This window comes from Mirounga angustirostris, unplaced genomic scaffold (assembly GCF_029215605.1).
Source record: "Mirounga angustirostris isolate CCGP_5_RB_7025 unplaced genomic scaffold, mMirAng1.0.hap1 SCAF_9, whole genome shotgun sequence".
Taxonomy (NCBI): Eukaryota; Metazoa; Chordata; class Mammalia; order Carnivora; family Phocidae; genus Mirounga; species Mirounga angustirostris.
Window position 1 is genome coordinate 141141889 of NW_026991717.1, and position 18175 is coordinate 141160063.

At 52.3% G+C, this 18175-nt stretch overlaps 1 protein-coding gene across 2 annotated transcripts; it reads left to right on the forward strand.

The window, feature by feature from the left end:
- The first annotated feature begins 1250 nt into the window (after nt 1-1250).
- ZNF839 (zinc finger protein 839) lies at nt 1251-18031 on the forward strand. 2 transcript variants are annotated; one of them, XM_045901558.3, is made up of 8 exons: nt 1251-1553; nt 6692-7519; nt 10059-10292; nt 12258-12350; nt 13048-13197; nt 15863-16000; nt 16144-16273; nt 17022-18031. In XM_045901558.3, exons 1-8 carry the CDS (start codon nt 1281-1283, stop codon nt 17900-17902), a joined length of 2727 nt encoding a protein of 908 aa, XP_045757514.1. In that variant the 5' UTR covers nt 1251-1280; the 3' UTR covers nt 17903-18031. The 2 variants fall into 2 exon arrangements, with proteins under 2 accessions (XP_045757514.1, XP_045757515.1); XM_045901559.3 differs by lacking the exon at nt 10059-10292.
- The last annotated feature ends 144 nt before the right edge of the window (nt 18032-18175 follow it).

Below are 18175 nucleotides of genomic sequence, written 5' to 3' on the forward strand. Positions count from 1 at the left end.
TTATCCATGCATCATTCATTCCCTAATCTTGTGCTCTGGGCCGAGCCCTGTGCTGAGCACTGAGTAAAATATCATCTTGGCCCTTAAGGTGCATCCAGTCTGGATGAGAGGGTAGACCTGGGAACAATTTGGGGTTGGGTGCACTAGTTAAAAATGCACACTTTGCGGGGGCACCTGGGTGACTCAGTCCCTCCGGGCATCAGACTTGATTTCCGCTCAGGTCGTGATCTGGGTGGTGGGATAGAGCCCACTTGGGATTCTCGCTCTCCCTCTCCCTCTGCCCCTACACCCCCTTAAAAAATGCACACTTTGGGGGCACCTGCCCAGTTGGTGGAGCACGTGACTCTTGATCTCAGAGTCCTGAGTTCAAGTTCCACGTTGGGCATGGAGCCTACTTAAAAAAAATAAATAAAACTGGGCGCCTGGGTGGCTCAGATGGTTAAGCGTCTGCCTTCGGCTCAGGTCATGATCTCAGGATCCTGGGATCGAGTCCTGCATCGGGCTTCCTGCTCCTTGGGAGCCTGCTTCTCCCTCTGCCTCTCTCTCTCTCTCTCTCTCTCTCTCTGTCTCTCATGAATAAATAAATAAATAATCTTAAAAAAATAAATAAATAAAACTCATTATATATATTTATTATATATTATATATATAAATTATATAATATATATTTATTATATGTTATATATAAATTATATAATATATATTTATTATATATTATATATACATTATATAATATATATTTATTATATATATTATATATACATTATATAATATATATTTATTATATATTATATATATAAATTATATAACATATATATATATTTTTTTAAATAAAAAAGCACACTTAGGGTCCCCTGCCAGATCTGTCTATCAGAAGGCCTTAAGGTGGGACCAGACAGGATCTTTTGGTGGCTCTCATGCACATGACCTTGAGAACTTTGGGATTGTGTGCTGCTAGGCTGAGGGGCTCTGGAACTCCGGAGACCTTCGTCTGGGAGACCCTGGATAGCTCCTGGAAGAGTGATACTTGAAAGTTAAATACATCTGTGACGAGTGAGAGGAAGATAAAGCCCATTCCGTCTTCGGCGAAAAGGCGATGGGGCAGGGCCAACGCAGGCCCCGCCCACGACCTGCTCGCCCAGGTGCGGTCGCCTTCCGAGGTGTCTTGGCCTGCGGGGCACTCGTAGCCCCTCCCACCCCCCCCACCCCCCCTTCCCAGGTGACGCACATTTGAGCCGCCGTCTCTCGGGGGCGCGGGTTCGAGTCCCGTGTCGGCTGCCATGGCGGACGCGGAGCCGGAGGCTGAGGACGGCAGCGAGGATGGCGGCGGCGGCGCCCGGGCCCCCCGCGGCCGGAGCGGCACCGGCGCGCGCGTGGCCCCGCTGGGCCCCGAGCAGCTGCGGCAGGTCCTGGAGCAGGTGACGAAGGCGCCGCCGCCGCCCTTCGTGCTGCAGGACGCGGCGCGGCGGCTGCGGGACGCGGCGCAGCAGGCCGCCCTGCGGCGGGGCCCCGACGCCGAGGCCCCGCGCCCGCCGCGCATGCTGCCGCCCCAGGTGAGGCGCCGGGAGGGACGTGGGGAAACCGAGGCCGGAGGGGGCCGAGGCCCCGCGGCCCCGCGCGCCGTCTTCGGCCTCGGAGCTGCGGGCAGGGGAGGCAGCGCCCGTCACCGCCCCCGCGTTTGCGGCTCCTCCGGCGCGCCTCGTGGGCCCCCTGCCGGGACCCCGCCGCCCTCGCCGCGCTGCTCGGGGCGCCCCCGCGCCGCCGGGCTCCTCGCTCAGGCCTTTGTCATTCATCCCGCGTTTGCGGAGCCCTCGCTGTGTTTGTTCCCAGCACTGCCCTGGGCGCCGCGGGTGCAGCCTGGACCAGCCGGCGAAGGACTGAGGGAGGTGCTGGGAGTGACAAGGGGCTGCAGTAGGACGAGCAGCCCTCCGGCCTGACGCCGGAGCGGAGACCTGAGTGCGTTAAACGCAACCAGCCTGCAGAGCTTTCCCCGTGGAGGGTGCGGCGCGTGCCAACGCAGGGACTCGGGGCAGAGGGTGCAGCTGTGCCAACGCAGGGACTCGGGGCAGAGTTACGCACGCTGTCCTCGTTCCATGCAGGACTTACCGGCCTGGGCGGTAGTGCCCGGATGTGGGGCCCCGGGGCCCAGCACGGAGCCTGACCTACACTTAAGGAGGGAAATACATGAAAGCGCTCAGTGTACTACAGAATACCATTTCCGCGTTGCTATTTCGCGGGTCCCACAGCTCTTGGCTGCGAGGGAAGTTGGAACTAGAGCAGGGTCTTCCAAGCCCAGAGGGTCCCGAAGCCAGAGGTCCTTCACATCATCTGTAAAGCCACCTCCCCTTTCAGAGCTGGGGTTGCAAATGACACTGACACTTCTCACCCCAAAGTTGCCAGACAGATGCTTCTCAGAATAAATAGATGGAGAATAGAATCAACAGTGTTCGTTGTTGTCGTTGTTATTAGCAGTCTTCGTCTTTTGTTTTTCTCAGGGAGTGGTTTTGGCTGCTTAGAGTTGTACCCAGTTGGTGATCGAGACTGGAGAGGTGTCCTGCTAATGTTGGAGAAGACAGTTATGATTCTGCCCAGACTGTTTCCTAGAGGTGTGACCCTGAGTAACCCGACCTCTTTGGGCTTTGGTTCCTTCATTCGCAAGAGGGATGGCTCGTTGGATGAGCCTTCTAGCTCATACTCTGCGAAGAAGCAAATGTCGCCTGCATATGTGGTGCAAGCAAGTCTGGAGGAGGAGGGCGGTGGTGGCCACTGTCTGCAGAGCCTCTGTCCCATGCCTGGCACCGTGCCAGTCGCTTCTCAGCAGGCTCATGGAAGTGTTTGTATCAGCATTCTCCAGATGAGGAACAAGCTCAGGGAGGTTGGGTGACTTTGCTCACGGCTCCCCAGGTGTGGCTGCACCCCAGCACCTGTTAAATGTGACCCCAGCTTTTTGGGTTTGGTACGGCACCTTAAAGAGTCCAGAAATGACATTTTCCATAAAATGCGAGCGCACTTAATCAGAATGCAGCAGCATCATTGTATCCTGTAGCTAATCTGACTGGGAAGGTATAAATTCTCCCTGGCTTCACAGTAGTGTAATTTTGCTGTCTAGTCAGCTGGTACCCTTTGAGCCCCAGCTGTGCCAGGGAAGCCACAAAAGCAAACCAGATACGTACCTTGCACCCAAGGAGGTTATGGCCTAACCAATGAGGTAAAACATGACTCAGGTAACTTCTTTTTTTTTTTTTTTTTTTAAGATTTTATTTATTTATTTGAGAGAGAGAGAATGAGAGACAGAGAGCGTGAGAGGGAGGAGGGTCAGAGGGAGAAGCAGGCTCCCCGCCGAGCAGGGAGCCCGATGCGGGACTTGATTCAGGGACTCCAGGATCATGACCTGAGCCGAAGGCAGTCGCTTAACCAACTGAGCCACCCAGGCGCCCCGACTCAGGTAACTTCTAAGCAAGGTCAGAAAACTAGAGATGAAGAACTGGATCTAAAAAGACAAAGGAGAAGTTATTTCTGGCTGAAGGGATCAGAAATTACTTTGTCAAAGGATGAGTCCCAGCTGAAAATACGGAAGGGACAGGCAGTGGTGGGAGTAGGGTGGAATGTGCATTTAGAGAACCCAGGCCTTGTGGTTCTCTGTGTGTGTGGGGGGGGAAGGGGGTGGATCAGAAGGCACAGACCAAGTGAATGCGCTCCCGTCGGTCAGATTTTGGCTCACGTCCCTCCCCATCCTCCCTGTTCCTGTACCATAGAAACATTCCCAGTTCCTTCCAACATGCCTTGCCCTTTTTCATGCGCCTCTGCATTCACACATTTTTCCTTACACCTAGTCTACCTTTCCACCTGGCCAGAATTCTCTTCAGCCTTCTTAGGTCCCCTCCCCTGGGAAGTCTCTCCCCCTCCCCACCCACAGGGCCGCCTCTCTCACTGCACCTGCCTGCACCATTGTGTCATTGTGTCCTTAGGGAGCCTAGTCAGCCTTCCGAATCATCAGTGGAGCTTTTGAAAGTACAGACTTCGGGGCAGGAGATCCTGATTCAGCAGGTCTGCAGGTGACTGAGGCATGGCGGGGGAAGCCGCCCACCTCCTCAAGGGTGAGGCGAGGACTTGGCTTATGTTTTCTGTGTTTTTTAATTGAAGTATAGTTGACAGTTTCAGGTGTACAACAGCATTCCACAAGTTTGTACGTTATTCAGGCCTCACCACAGGTGTAGTCACGGTCACCGTACGACGTCAGCATATTACAGTGTTATTGACCATATTCCCTGTGTTGTACTTTTCACCTCCATGACTTATTTTATAACTGCAAGTGTGTATCTCTGAATCACCTCTCCCCGTGTCACCCGCCTCCTCACCCACATTGGCTTCTGTGTAAGTTTTGGCACACAGAGATACTTAGTAAGAGTTTGCTGAGTAAAATAAATATATAACAAAGTATCAAGTATAACACCCACAAGGGAAACTGGTCTGGAGCAGATTTAAAAATGGAGGTACCCTTCAAACAGCAGGATTTGGGGGGGGCTGTGTACTGGCATTATCTGGTGACATCCCAAGAGGTTAGACATTCTAAATGGTCATAATGTGAAACAGGTGTGATTATTAAAAGATCATTGTCATTCCATTCACAAGTACCCCAGGATGGGTCCTCGTGGGCCTCTGGCTCCAGCTGTGTACGTGGCCTCATAAACTAGTACACTGAATCATCTCTGCTGTTTGTGGTAGATGTATCACATGGAGACAGACAGACAGACTCCAGCTTGATTTCAGTGAGAGGTGGTGCTCTGCCCTGTGTGACATTTTTATCGACCCTCCACACGGTATAGGGTTGAGTCCAAACAGAGCCTGTTGGTGGCCCAAATCAGCGGTTCTCAACCAGGGGGCCATTTTCCCCTAGAGAGGCGTTTGGCAGTGTCTGGAGACATTTTTGTCCCGAGGTGGGGGCTGCCCCTGGCATCCAGTGGGTGGAGGCAGGGCTGCTGTCCACATCCTCCAGTGCACAGGACGGCCCCTGCTACACAGAATTAGAGGTCCGAAATGTCCGTGGTGCCAAGGTTGGGGAAGCCTGTCCCGGATGATGAGGTTGGACAAAGACGCTGACTGTTTTTGCACTGTGAGGCCCTGAGTCATGTCCGTTTCGCTGCCTCTCCCCTGAACCCATGACCGTCACATCGCTAACACCTATATTGGCCCTGGCACATGGTCACTGCTCGATAATGATTTGTGGAACATTGTTGGTGGCAGCCCTCCCCTTTGGTGGGCGCTTTGCTGTCACAGACCGTGCTGTCTTGTGGAATCCAAGAAGTGGAGTTGCTGTGTCAAAAAGCATGTGCATTATAAGATTTATTTATTTTAGAGAGAGAGAGAGAGAGCACACAAGTGGGAGGAGGGGCAGAGGGAGAGGGAGAGAGACTCGGAAGCAGACTGCCCACTGAGCGTGGAGCCCAATGAGCTCGATCCCACAACGCTGAGATCACAACCGGAGCTGAAATGAAGTGTCAGACGCTCAACCGACTGAGCCACCCTGGCTCCCCTAAGATTTTGTTAGATGTTAAAAAGTTGTTGAAGGTAAGCACCCCACTCCTAGTTATGTGTCCTGGGGAAACTCACACATATGCACACACATCCATGAAGGGTCTGAGCACACCACAGGAGCACAGGGTTGGAGATACTTGTCCATCAACAGGAGAGTGTTTTCTTACTACAGAGTAAATGAGAGCTATACACCTTGATACGGATGGGGAGTAAAAACCTGAAAAAGCCCCACCAAGTTGCAGGAGATGATATTCACTTACATGAAGTTGAAAAACATGACAAAACTGAACTGCATATTTTTAGGGATATCTACATATGTAATATAAAAAATGCATAAGAGGGGTGCCTGGGTGGCTCGGTTGAATCTGTCTCTTGGTTTCAGCTCAGGTTATGATCTCGGGGTTGTGGGATCGAGCCCCGTGTTGGGCTCCATGCTCAGCGGGGAATCTGCTTGAGATTCTCCCTCTCCTCTCCCTCTGCCCCTCCCCACTGGGTATGCTCACTCTCTCCCTCTCGCTCTCTCAAATAAATAAATCTTTTAAAAAATGCATGAGAACGATCAATAAACTTTCAGTCTAGGGTGAAGAAGGAAGAGAGCACGCAGATTGGGAGGATAGCAGAGAGCTTATGAGGGTAATGTTGCGTGCCTTGAGGCAGGTGGTAGGAACCTGTGTTACATTGTTCTTTATGGCTTTTTTTGTTTCTAGAATTTCATTAACTTTTCAAGAAAATGAGCCTATTTATTGAGTTGAGTCCAATTTAGAGTACTAGGAATTCCAAGTAAATACAAATGTGGTAAAACTGTAAAGAAGGATACTTCTTATTGGGTCATGAAGTCAATTTAGTGGATTAAGATTAGTATTTTTTCAAAAATGATATGGAATAGATACCATCAGAAGGCATTTATGTAGAAATGGTAAGTGATTTCGTGAACTTTATGTGTGCAGATGTTTCTGTGTGCACATACGGATGTGATGTAAAGGTCTGGTCAGAAAGCTTGAGAAACACCTTTGTAAACAGTACGGATCCATTAAATAGACTTTTATGGGTAAAATGTATTTTATAACTTAGAAACAATTTCAATAATACATTTAAGATGAGAGCAGAATTGTAGAAATGCTGATGAGCCTAATGCTTTTCTCTTTCTGTATTTAAGCAACTGGAAGCCATCTGTGTCAAGATAACATCTGGAGAAATGAAGGGTCAGCAAAGGCCAGTGCCCCCACTGGCCACCATCCAGCCCAAGCCAGCCAGGCTGAGCCAGCTGCCCGCGAGGCCTTCCAGGGTGCTGGGGTTCCGGGTGCAGCCCATCCTGAGCACCGGGCCCCAGCCGCGCTTCCTGAGCAGCTCGTCCCCCGTTCAGGTGTTTGTGCAGAGGCCCCTGCCCGCCCTCCAGCCCCTGGCTCCTAATGGACAGGGTGCCCCACTGACCCCCTTGTCAGCTTCTGACCCACCAGCAGCAACATCTGTGTCATCCAGTTCAGCAAATTTATTTATTTCCAGCTTGCACACAAAACACACTGAGAAACTAAAAAAGTCCTTAAAAGTGAAAACACGTTCTGGACGGATATCTCGACCTCCCAAGTATAAAGCTAAAGATTATAAATTCATAAAAACGGAGGATTTGGCTGACGGTCACTTGTCAGATTCTGACGATTACTCAGAACTGAGTGTGGAAGAAGATGAAGAACAGAGGGAAAAGCAGGTGCTCTTTGACTTGTCCAGCTGCTCCCTGAGGCCCAAGAGTTTTAAGTGTCAGACGTGTGAAAAATCCTACATTGGAAAGGGGGGCCTGGCCCGGCATCTTAAACTGAATCCAGGCCACGGCCAGCTGGAGCCTGAAGAGTTGCTGTCTGAGAAGGCCAACGGGAGCGCGACTCGAGGCTGCACGGAGGGCAGGACTGCTAGCCTGACGTCCCCAGGGCCGTCCACACCAGCCCTTCTAAGTGAGGACCGGGCCCAGTCTTCACGGGCTGGCCTGCAGGTAATGTTTCTGTCTGTTGACTGTGGCCTTCTTCCTGCCCATCCTGAAGTGAACCTCTGTGGTATCTGATGGGGGTTCAGGGGAAGGCTCGAGGAGAGCCAAGATGACCAGAGCAGGGCATCTGACACTCCCCCACTGTTGTCCCCACTGCCGCCAACAAGCAAGGACAGGTGTGTCCTGTGTGTGGTTTGTGTCGTAGGGTTCGCTGAGCGTGTTGGATGGGAACAGAGGTGCTAATTCTTTAGATTTGGTGGGTAAAACTAATCGTAGAGCACTCTTGGCTGATGCTGACATAACAGCGGGCCTTGGGAAGGGTCTGAGTTGGGGGCAACGGCCCACAAGGGCGCTTTCTGGAGGGTCAGCAGTAACACGCTGCTTTCGCGTTTTGTCCCTTCAGAAACTCACAATCAGACAAGGCAGACAGAAGCTACACTGAGTTGCATCACCACATCAGAATTTACTGACAGCAATTTCACATCCCTAATGGGTGGTGTGCATTTGTGTGCCGTGTTCAAGAGGTCAGTTATTTATGAAATGCAGACGAGACAGATCCCTTTAACAAACGGCAGGCCTCCGTGGTCACCCTCACCCGCGTCGCTAGAACCTCCCTTCCTTTTCCTTCGACTTGTGTTGGCTGTTATTTCTGTCTGTGCTTGCGGCTAGGTGATTATATTTGTAGTTTCTGAAATGTTAGAGAAACCAGCGTTGGATCGATGTGGCTAGTCAGTGGGAGCTTGTGATTTCAGTGACCTGGAGGATGCTGGAAATGAGTGCCTGTCCGCTCTGGCCGCCTCATTCCCTGCTGTGGGGTGGGGGTTCCTGAAGGAGGGGAGAGGCTGGTGGCCACTCTGGCTTACAGATCAGCTCCTTGGGGCCTGAGCAGGTACTGTGTGGGCCCAGGACATCCTTCCTGAGGTCTAGTGGTAGAACCAGGGGACAGCCCTGTGTTAGGATTCAAGAGTACTACTTCCCCCTGTCGCATTAGCTTCAATCACAGCACTGTTTATTCATGCCCCCTTTGGGCAGGAGTGTTTTCAATCTTCTAGGACTCTGCCAGGTGGGAATTAGACTTAGGTCTTTTGACTTCAAAGCCCACCCTCGAGGCTGCCTCGTTGGGGGAGGTCTGCACCTCTCGTGGCTGGTAAAACCCCAACTTTTGAGAAACCTCTCTACTTCAGTTGAGGTAGGACCAGGGTGACATGTAGTTTATCATCCAAAGCAGGACATTCAGAGAGTGAAAGGGGCACTATTAATAATCCCAAGGGACAACAGCTGTGCCCAGGACTGTCTCAGGATGACCAGGCTAGCCGGCACTTCCGACTTCTTCCATAATGAAATCCTAGGGGCGCCTGGGTGTCTCAGTCAGTTAAGCGTCTGACTCTTGGTTTCGACTCAGGTCATGATCTCAGGGTCGTAGGATCAAGCCCCGCGTCAGGCTCTGTGCTCAGCGGGGAGTCTGTTTGTCCCTCTCTCTGCTCCTCCCCCTGCTTGTGCGCTCTATATGTAGAATAAATAAATAAAATAAAATAAAAAGAGTAATGAAATCCTATACCACAGCAGAAGCAATTTGTAGATACTTGACTTCCTGAATACTGGCCCTTGGCCTTGGGCGTGGTGGCTGTCCAGATTGCCTGTGAGGGGTGCCTCCAGCTGCTGGGGTGGGGAGGGACGTGCAGGCGTGTGTCGCTCCTGTCCTTTCCCAGGCGCAGACTCATGGCACCTAAAGCCACAGACAGACCTGGCATTCCTCCTGGAGCTCCACTCTAATGAAGATTTAGAGGGGAAATTCCGTTAAGAGTTCAGAGGACACACTTGGGGCTAGCTGTAGCTGCCATGTGAAGTGTGTTCCTTGTATTCATTTAACGTTCCATCAGTCCTGGGAGATGGAGGTGGATTACTCCCATTTTCAGAGGGGGCATGGGTGCAGAATGAGGAAATAGCTGGACAGCGTCAGACCCAGGACTCTTCAAAAGCTGTGCAAATCCATGAAGACGGAGAGTAGATTCACAGCTCCTGGGGCCTGGGGGCAGGGAAGAATGAATGATGCCAATGGGTACAGGGGTCCTTCGGGGGTGGGGGGGTGGGGACAAACATGTTTTGGGATTAGTGGTGATGGTTACACGACCTTCTCGGTGTACGAAAATCTACTGAACTGTGTATTTTCAAAATATGAAGTTTATAGTGTTTGAAATATATCCAATAAGAAATGATTTTTTTAAAGTCATGGGTAATTTCAGTTTAATTTGTAAGATGACAGTGATGTCAGAGAAGTTCCTTGTTTCATTTTGGGCAACACCCAGGGTCATGGTTTGTCCGCTGGGCCTTACCGGCTCACTAATGCTCACTGGCTGTCTTAAAGGGGAACTTTGTTGGGAAAGTTTAAGTTGATTACAGTTAATGCATCTTGATAGTGCAAAGAAGAAATAATTTAGCAAGTTCCTTGCTTTTGACTTGACTTTTTTTTTGCCCTAAGGTCATCACTATGGCGTATAAAACTTTGTTTTGTTTTGTTTTGTTTTGGGTGTGCAACGCTATCTAGAATAGCCAGTCTCTAGAAGTTGAAGAGGCCTTGGTATCTGAACTAGAAAACGGAAGTTATTCAGCCCTTTTGGGATCAGAGGGACACCCAGGCCCTAGAAGGAGTGACTCGTCCACAGCCCCGGCGGAGGCCAGCACAGCCGTCCTGGGGCGGAGCAGAGCAGCCCCCCCGCCTGGGGGTGCCCATGTGGTGGGCGCGCAGAGCCCGTCGAGGGCTAGAGCCAGGCTCAAGGAGGTGCGTGGCTCTGAGACCCTGTTCTTGAAACCTGTGTCTTTGGCGTGGTGTGTGACAATTCACTATTAGGTTTCTGAATTAAAAGTCAAATACCCAGATCAACTAAGCAGTTCACCTGAAATGTAATTGGATGAAGTGTGTAATGAATTCAGGGATAGTATTATCTGAAGTAATTCCGAGCTTTCCTTATCTGAAATGACAAGAGGGCTTTAGGTATAGCAAGAGCTGCTTGCCTTTGTAAGTTGTGGAATGATTATAACCCATGTTTTCTTAGAAGCAGTTTAGAAAACAACAGAAATGGTTTCTATTTTTCTGTGAAAAGTGTTTTTTTTTTTTTAAGATTTTATTTATTTATTTGACAGAGAAAGACACAGCGAGAGAGGGAACACAAGCAGGGGGAGTGGGAGAGGGAGAGGGAGAAGCAGGCTTCCCGCTGAGCAGGGAGCCCGATGTGGGACTCGATCCCAGGACCCTGGGATCATGACCTGAGCCGAAGGCAGATGCTTAAGTGACTGAGCCACCCAGGCGCCCCTTCTGTGAAAAGTTTTAAGGCATAGAAACATGTTTCAGGTTTTGAACCCTGGAATCTCCATCCCAGTCCCTTGAGAGTAGACTTAGTGAATTTAATGGGGTTGATTTAGAAAAGTGGAACCCTAAATTCATCCGGATTGCCTTCGGCTAGGATGATGGTAATGGCCAGGTGATTAAGGAAAAGAAGTGACACACAGCTGATCTTCAAGTTAAAAAAAATTTGTTGATAAATGAATTAAATGTGTAAATTAATTGAATTTAAATTAAAAAAAGAAAAGAAAAGAAGTGAAGGGTAGCAGAGAGAGTTAGAGGTAGCGAGTTAGTGAGACAGTGGGCGTCAGGGTGCCCATCAGGGAACCAGGGCCTCCAGACTCACCCACAAGGGGAAACGAGAGGTTTTCAGAGAGGAAGCGGGTTTCCTAGAAAACTTCGTGAGCTTGCATGCTCTTGCGGGAAATTTAAACCCTGGCTAATTTGCTTTTCTCTCATTGGGCTGGTTAATTAACCCTGGATGACTAACTTTTTGGAGTAGGGGGTAAGGTAGTCCTTGACTCGATTCATCCATTAACATTCAAAATGCCACCATCTACTGAGCGCAGCCACCCTAACCCAGCCTCCGCGCTGAGTTCCAGGTTTCCTTCCTTCATTATCTCTGCTTAGTAGATGAGGAACCCGACAGGTTCGCAAGCTCCCGAGCCCCTGACGCTTCCTGTCTCTGAGTCTGCTCCCTTCCCTCCCACGCCATTGCCTCCCCAGGTGCCCTCCTCCATCCTCCTGGTGTCCCAGCCATCTGCCCTCTGCTGACACTCACATACTGCCAGTTTGCCCCAATCACATCTCCTGAGCCCCCGAGCTCTGATTCCAGACGTCCCCACCCGGGCGTCCTGTAAACCGTCCCACTGTCCACTTCCCACCCCTAACTTGCCCAGGGTCTGCCTGGGCTCGAGCTGGGAACCCACAGTTATTCCTGACTCCTCTGCCCTTTCCCTGACTCCTCCCCTTATCCCGAGGACCTTGCTGTCCCCGCATCTCTCTCTCCCCCACCCCCCCCCACTGAGCCACCCCTGCATTCACCTGGGTCCTCCTCTTCCCCAGCCTGTCCTTTGACAGTGGTCTCTAGACTGCAGGCTGCCCGGGACTTGCTTGCTTTTTTGTGTCCCTGGAGAGTAGGGAACACATTTCCTGACCCAGGGCCTGGAACCCACTAAGTGCTCCATGCTGTCAAAGGGGAGTCAGACTTTGAATCCAGAGTTGATCATAGACTTCGTCAATGGATAGACAAGTGAGATATTTAATACACAGAATGTTTACAGTTGGGAGTTGCTGCATCACTGAGATTTGGGGGAACTTTTATGTGCTTTGTTGCACCAACTTGTTGGCTCCTGGGAGATTCTTTCGGGGCTTTCAAAGCTGTCAAATGCTTCCTTCCGGTAGTTTCTGCACCAGTGTGACCGAGACGCTCTAGTGGAGTTGGTGCTGCCTCAGCTGGCCCAGGTCGTGACCGTGTACGAGTTTCTTCTGATGAAGGTGAGTCGTCTTAGCGATTCTAAATGATGGAGGCATGATTTGAAGTTACTTAGAAAGACCTCCTTCACATTTATTTTAGAAAAGCCAGGCTATCTGGAATCATTTCCCTCCCCCAGGACAGAGCCGAAGCGAGCCTGCCCACCCCCAACCCCCCGGACACCTGGCCTCGGGGCCTGGGCCTCCCCTGCCTGTTGTAACGTGGTGCGCGAGGCAAGAAAGTGGTGGCGGCCAACGATGGTCAGCCCAGGGCCCTTGTCGCCTTTCTCCCTGCCCTCGCTGGCCTGGTGACGAGGCTCTCCGCCCTGGTGAGCCTGCTCTGACTATGCAGGAGGTGCCCCCAGAGCTGCCCAGAGGAGTAAGGCGCTCCTCCCGCCTGCAGGTCTGTCCCCAGGGCCTCTCTGGTCCCTTCCTGCCCGCCCCCACCCCCCGCCACGCCTCCTTGGGAGCTCTGGCCCAAAGCCCCCCGGTGCCTTCCCCCGGGAGGCCGTGCGCTCTCTGGCCTGTCCTGGTGTCCCCACCGAGCACAGTGCTGGGCACCCACGGGCTCTGACCGGGGAGTGACCAGGGAGTGGAGGAAATGATGGGCCACTGACAGCTTTGAGGAGCTTGTAAGCTTCCCTCCTCGAAGCTTCTTTCTGTAGTTGCCATTTCATTGCCTCTGGTTTAAACCTCTCTTGTCATCTTTATCTTCATGAAGGTTGAAACAGGTCATCTAGCAAAACCTTTGTTCCCAGCTGTGTATAAGGAATTTGAAGAGTTGCATAAAATGGTTAAGAAAATGTGTCAAGATTACCTCAGTGGTTCTGGTCTGTGTTCCCGGGAGCCTCTGGAAATAAGCAACAATAAGGTAACGGTCTCACACAGGAAAAAGTTTTGCTTTTACATTTGCCAGAAGAGGGATATCCATTTAAAGAGAAGAATGTTTTTATTTTTAGTTATTTTTTAAAGTAATCTCCATCTAGAACTGTGGGGCTTGAACTCACGACCCCGAGATCAGGAGTCGCATGCTTCGCCTACTGAGCCGGCCGGGCACCCCAGAGGAGCATGTTTTTAGTAGTGACATCTCATAGTCAACTTCTTTTCGGCTCTCTTTTTCCCATCACGTGACATTTTTTTAAAAGCAAATGGTGCTTGTTTGGGGAACCTCAGGAATGCACAGAGGCTGACGGCAACTGAAAGCACCATTGTCTTCTCTCTCACTGCTGACGTCAGGGAACAGCCCAGTTGGTAGGGTGTATGTGTGAGGGTGACTGGGGTCACAGACACGGACTATGGGGGTTCTGACAGAATCCTCATTTCCCTGTCATCATCATCATCCAGTTGCTTCTGGCTATATTGGGTTTTGGATAAAAGTAAGTTTTGAACTGATGTGGTCTTACTTGTTTTAGATAAAACCTTTGCTGGGCGCAGTGTGTCCTGTGTGGTCTCCTCATTCAGGGGTCCCCGCCGGGCAGGCCCCCTCGCCCCCAGCCCTCAGCCCCACCTTGAAATGGAGCGCTGAGTGATGCCATGGCTTTAAATATGCCCGTTTACTCGTACAACTGTAGCTGGCTCCAGGGTCCCAAACACACCAGGCTCGGCCACTCACCGCTGACAAAATCCACAGGCAGAGAGGTGAGTGGTGGGGACACAAGAAAGGAGTTTATTTCAGCGAGGCCGACACCGGGAGGACCACGGACTAGCGTCTCAAAGACCGTCTCCCAAGTGCTGAAGATCCTTACAGGTTTATGTAAGGAGAATGTAGGGTGAAGGTGGGTGGGTATGTGCAGGGGCAGCGAAGGTCCAGTCTCATTGTCCTGGGCTCAGTCCTGAGGGGTCTTGCTGGCTCGGGGCAGTCCTTGTTGCTTGGGGGGGTGGTTTCGGTTCCCCTCATGGGAGGCTTTACCCTCAGGGTTTTCTGCCTGAGCCAAGAGCTGGAAAGAAGAACCCAGCTAGCAAGTTTGGGGTCAGAGTGGGGCAGCCACTGTCCTGGTTCACAACCATAAGGAATGCTTGGGCCATGTTGCCTTTAACTGCTGTTTGAGGGTCCACTAACCTGGGGATGGGCCTGCCCGCCTGCTCCTAGCATTGGCGTCCCAGAGGGTACCTTTCTTCCGTAGCAAGCAGCCTTGAACCACACTGTAACAGTCCATGGGTTTGGGGGTTTTGGCTTTTGGGGGGTTTTTTGGTCATTAGTTTTATATAAATGCAATATTTAGTATTACCTAATAAACTTTTGTATTTTACCTTCTTGAATTACACATTATAGAAATATAATGGGTTTTTCTTTTTTTTTTTTTTTTAAGATTTTATTTATTTATTTGAGCAAGAGAGAGGGAAAGGGAGAAGCAGGCTCCCTGCTGAGCAGAGAGCCCGACGTGGGGCTCGATCCCAGGACCCTGAGATCATGACTTGAGCTGAAGGCAGACGCTTAACCTACTGAGCCACCCAGGCGCCCGTAATGGGTTTTTTCTAAGCTTCATACAGATGCCTTGGTGGGCAGGAATCACTTACATGGGTTTTTTTTGTTTTTTTGTTTTTAAATATTTATTTGTTTTAGGGAGAGAGCGCATGGGGAGGGGGGTGGGGCGGGGGGAGAGGAGAGAGAGAATCCCAAGCAGACTCCGTGCAGCCCGACTCGGGGCTCGATACTATGACCCAGAGATCATGACCTGAGCCGAAATCAAGAGTCGGATGCTCAACCGACTGAGCCACCCAGATGCCCCAACTTACATGTTTTTTAGACTGTGAGCTCAACACATGTGGGTATCATCCTGTGTCACAAGGCAGACTGGACACGCAGTGCTGTGCATGCCCATCGGGACCCATCTTTGCAGGCAGTTGAGGCTGAGCCACAGCCTCCTAGGAGCACAGACAGCGGCCCGGCTTGCAGGGGACACAGGCAGGTTGGGAGGCGCTGAACCTGAGGGGCTGTCTTCTACCCGGACCTTGATCTGCTGCCCCTCCTTCCCTGCCCCTTTCCCTCCTGCTCCGCGGTGTTCCCTTCCTGTGTCCATGCGTAAGTGACAGGTGTCACTTGTCACCTTTATCTGGTCCTCACAAATCCACCCCCGCCCCCACCCGGGCAGCTGCAGTCCCCCTCACAGGATCAGGAAGGTCCCCTCGGCCAGGAGCAGAGAAGCCGGGGCCCAGCTCGGCTCTCAGGCCCCCACATCCTCACCCTTTGCACTGCTTGGAAGAGGAGACCTTGTTCTGGAATGGGCAGGAAGGTACCAGTGAGCATTCAGAACGGAAGGAGTCATGGGCGAGAACTCACTCTGGTGTCTGATTGATGCTGAAGAGAGTGTGTTTAAAAAACTTTTTGGTGTGTGATTCTACGTTGTGCTAACACAGAACCTTCCAGGTTCTGGTACGGGCTCGTTTTCTCCTGAGCTGTTCCGTCGAACTTCGCATGCATCTTCGTGTCTGTCGGTGTTCAGGGGGCCCTCGCCGCATGGCGGGGCTTCCCAGGCTCACTCAGTCCTGTAATCCGGTGTTGATGTGCTGCCCCCCTGTGCGCCCTTCCTCCCCAGCTGGCCGAGTCTTTGGGAATCACAGAATTCCTGAGGAAACCAGAGGCGCACGCACAGTGCGTGCCAGCCAAGCGCACCAGCGGGCAGCCGGGCCGGGCCGGGCCGGAGGAAGCCAGCCAGCAGAAGCGGGGAAACGAGGTGGGCACGCGCTGGAGGGGGTACCGGGTGACCTGCCGAGCCCCCCTGCTTTGACTTCAGCCCACAACGCTGTTCTCCAGAAAGGAGAAGCGCGAGCCTGCTGCTTCCTCCTAGTCTTAGCTGATTGGGTCTCTTCTTCATAGACTGCAGAGGAGGGCCTGGCCGGGGTGAAGAGGACCAGAAGAGACGCTCCACCCCGGGACACCCCTGAGCCCGCTGCCGACCGCGGAGGCCCGCAGAAGCCCGCCCCCTGCGCCCCAGCTGCCAGTGAGGGTAAACGCTCTTCGCGGTGCGCGCCCTGCGATCAGAGGCCTGCTTTCCACTGGCGGCTGCCGCTGGGGCCAGATCTAAGAGAACCTGGTTTCTCAAGAGTTTTATCCCAACCTGCCCATGTTCTGTTGTTCCCTCTGGTTCCCGTGAGTCTTGAGGTCTGGGAGGCTTTCTCGAATCCCTTACCGAAATGAAGAGCCACCGCATGCTGGTGAGTGGATCGCTTTCAGGAGGGTCCCGAGGACATGCCACGCCTGTGGCTTGGCTTGCCTGTGGCTTGGCTTTCCTGAGACTTGGCTCCAAGGGCAGTTGGGATTTAACATTGGAAACAGGACCCACTCTGGTTTTTATTCTGCTCTAGCCAACCTATCAACTAGACACTGAGCATATGGCGTACGAGAGTAATGACACCGCTTTCCCAAACCGCTTGATCCTAAGGTCTCCAGTTGAAAGAGGCATCCTCCGTTTTAGAACGTAGAATTCTGCGGAAGGGGAGGGCAGATTGGTCCAGTGGGAGCAGGAAGAACCCTGGCCCGTTTGGTACCCAGCCGCCCTCACCTAATGAATCCACGTCGCCTCTTGCAGCTTCCTCCATACTTGGACGCTGCCAATCCCCAGAAGCAAGGAGAGTTTAGGTTTCCATTTGTTTTGCCAGAACGTTCATTTGGACTGGCTTGTTTGGGATAGAGAGTGCAGTGGAAAGGCCGTACCACCGTACACGGACGCTTACCTGTTTTTCTGAACTGTTTAGGTTGTGCCCGTCACGTAAGTGGGAACACCTCTCACCACTCTGAAGAAAGCCACACGATGCCAGTTTCTGAGAGCAACAGAAGCGTGTTGCATGCAGGCCAACAGCTTAAAGCACTTGCTGACTTAGAGGCCGAGAGTGGGTCTGTAGCTCCTGCTTTCTCGTATCAGCATGTCAGTGGGCCGAGTCTCTGTCCTCAGTCAGGAGAGCCCAGGGCGCGGACACAGGGACAGGTGGCAGCATTGCCTGAGGAGAATGTTCTGGAACACTCTGTAGCCTGGAACTCGGGGGACAGCCGGAGGAGCCGGGCTCTCTGCAGCACCTTGACGTCCACTGGAGAGGACTCCCTGTCGCCTTCTGGGTCTGGAAACCTCGAGATGCGGGACTCCCAGCAGAAAGGCCAGCAGACCAGCCCCAGCCACATCCCGCTTACAGAGGATGCAGGCCCTGGGCTGCTGAGCGCTTTGTCCGTGGACACGGTGCCGGCCGACTGTGCCCACAGGACCGTGCGGGAGCTGGGGCCTCGGCCGGGCCAGGCGAGGGCGCTGTCCACTGATGGGGGTCAGGGAAGCTGTGCGGGGGACTCGGACCCCTTCCCCTGTGGGCCCGAGGCCCATGCTGACCAGCGAGGACTGGCCAGTATTGTTGCTGTTGGTGAAGCTGTGGCTTTTGAAATTACCAGCGGGTGCAGCGAGTTGTCGTCTCAGGGCCAAGAACCGCTGTTTATTCAGACCTCCGATGGGCTGATCTTGCCCCATCCGGGTTCCCTAGTGTCTGGGGAGGGGGACCTCGTCCTGGTGGCTGGTGAGGAGGGGCCCACCGTGCACACAGGACCCCGGGAAGGGGCTCCCCCGGAAAGTACAGAGGCAGAGGCCGCACAGTGAAGTTGGACCGCGGTCCCGGACGTGCGGGTATTTTAGCCAGAGAAGGTCTATTTGAAGTAATGTATATTTTTTTATTGTGAATACTGACACAAACGAACGTCTTATTTATAAAGGATAACATCTTTCTACTTGGCTGTCTCCCTTCTTCTTCCGTGTCTTGCTTGCTTTCCTACCGACGGCCGAGCCGCCGCCCCGCACTGGATTCGTCCGCGGAGCTAGTCCCTAGAGGCCCCTGACGACTGCCATCGTTAAAGCCACCACACTCTTCCTTGT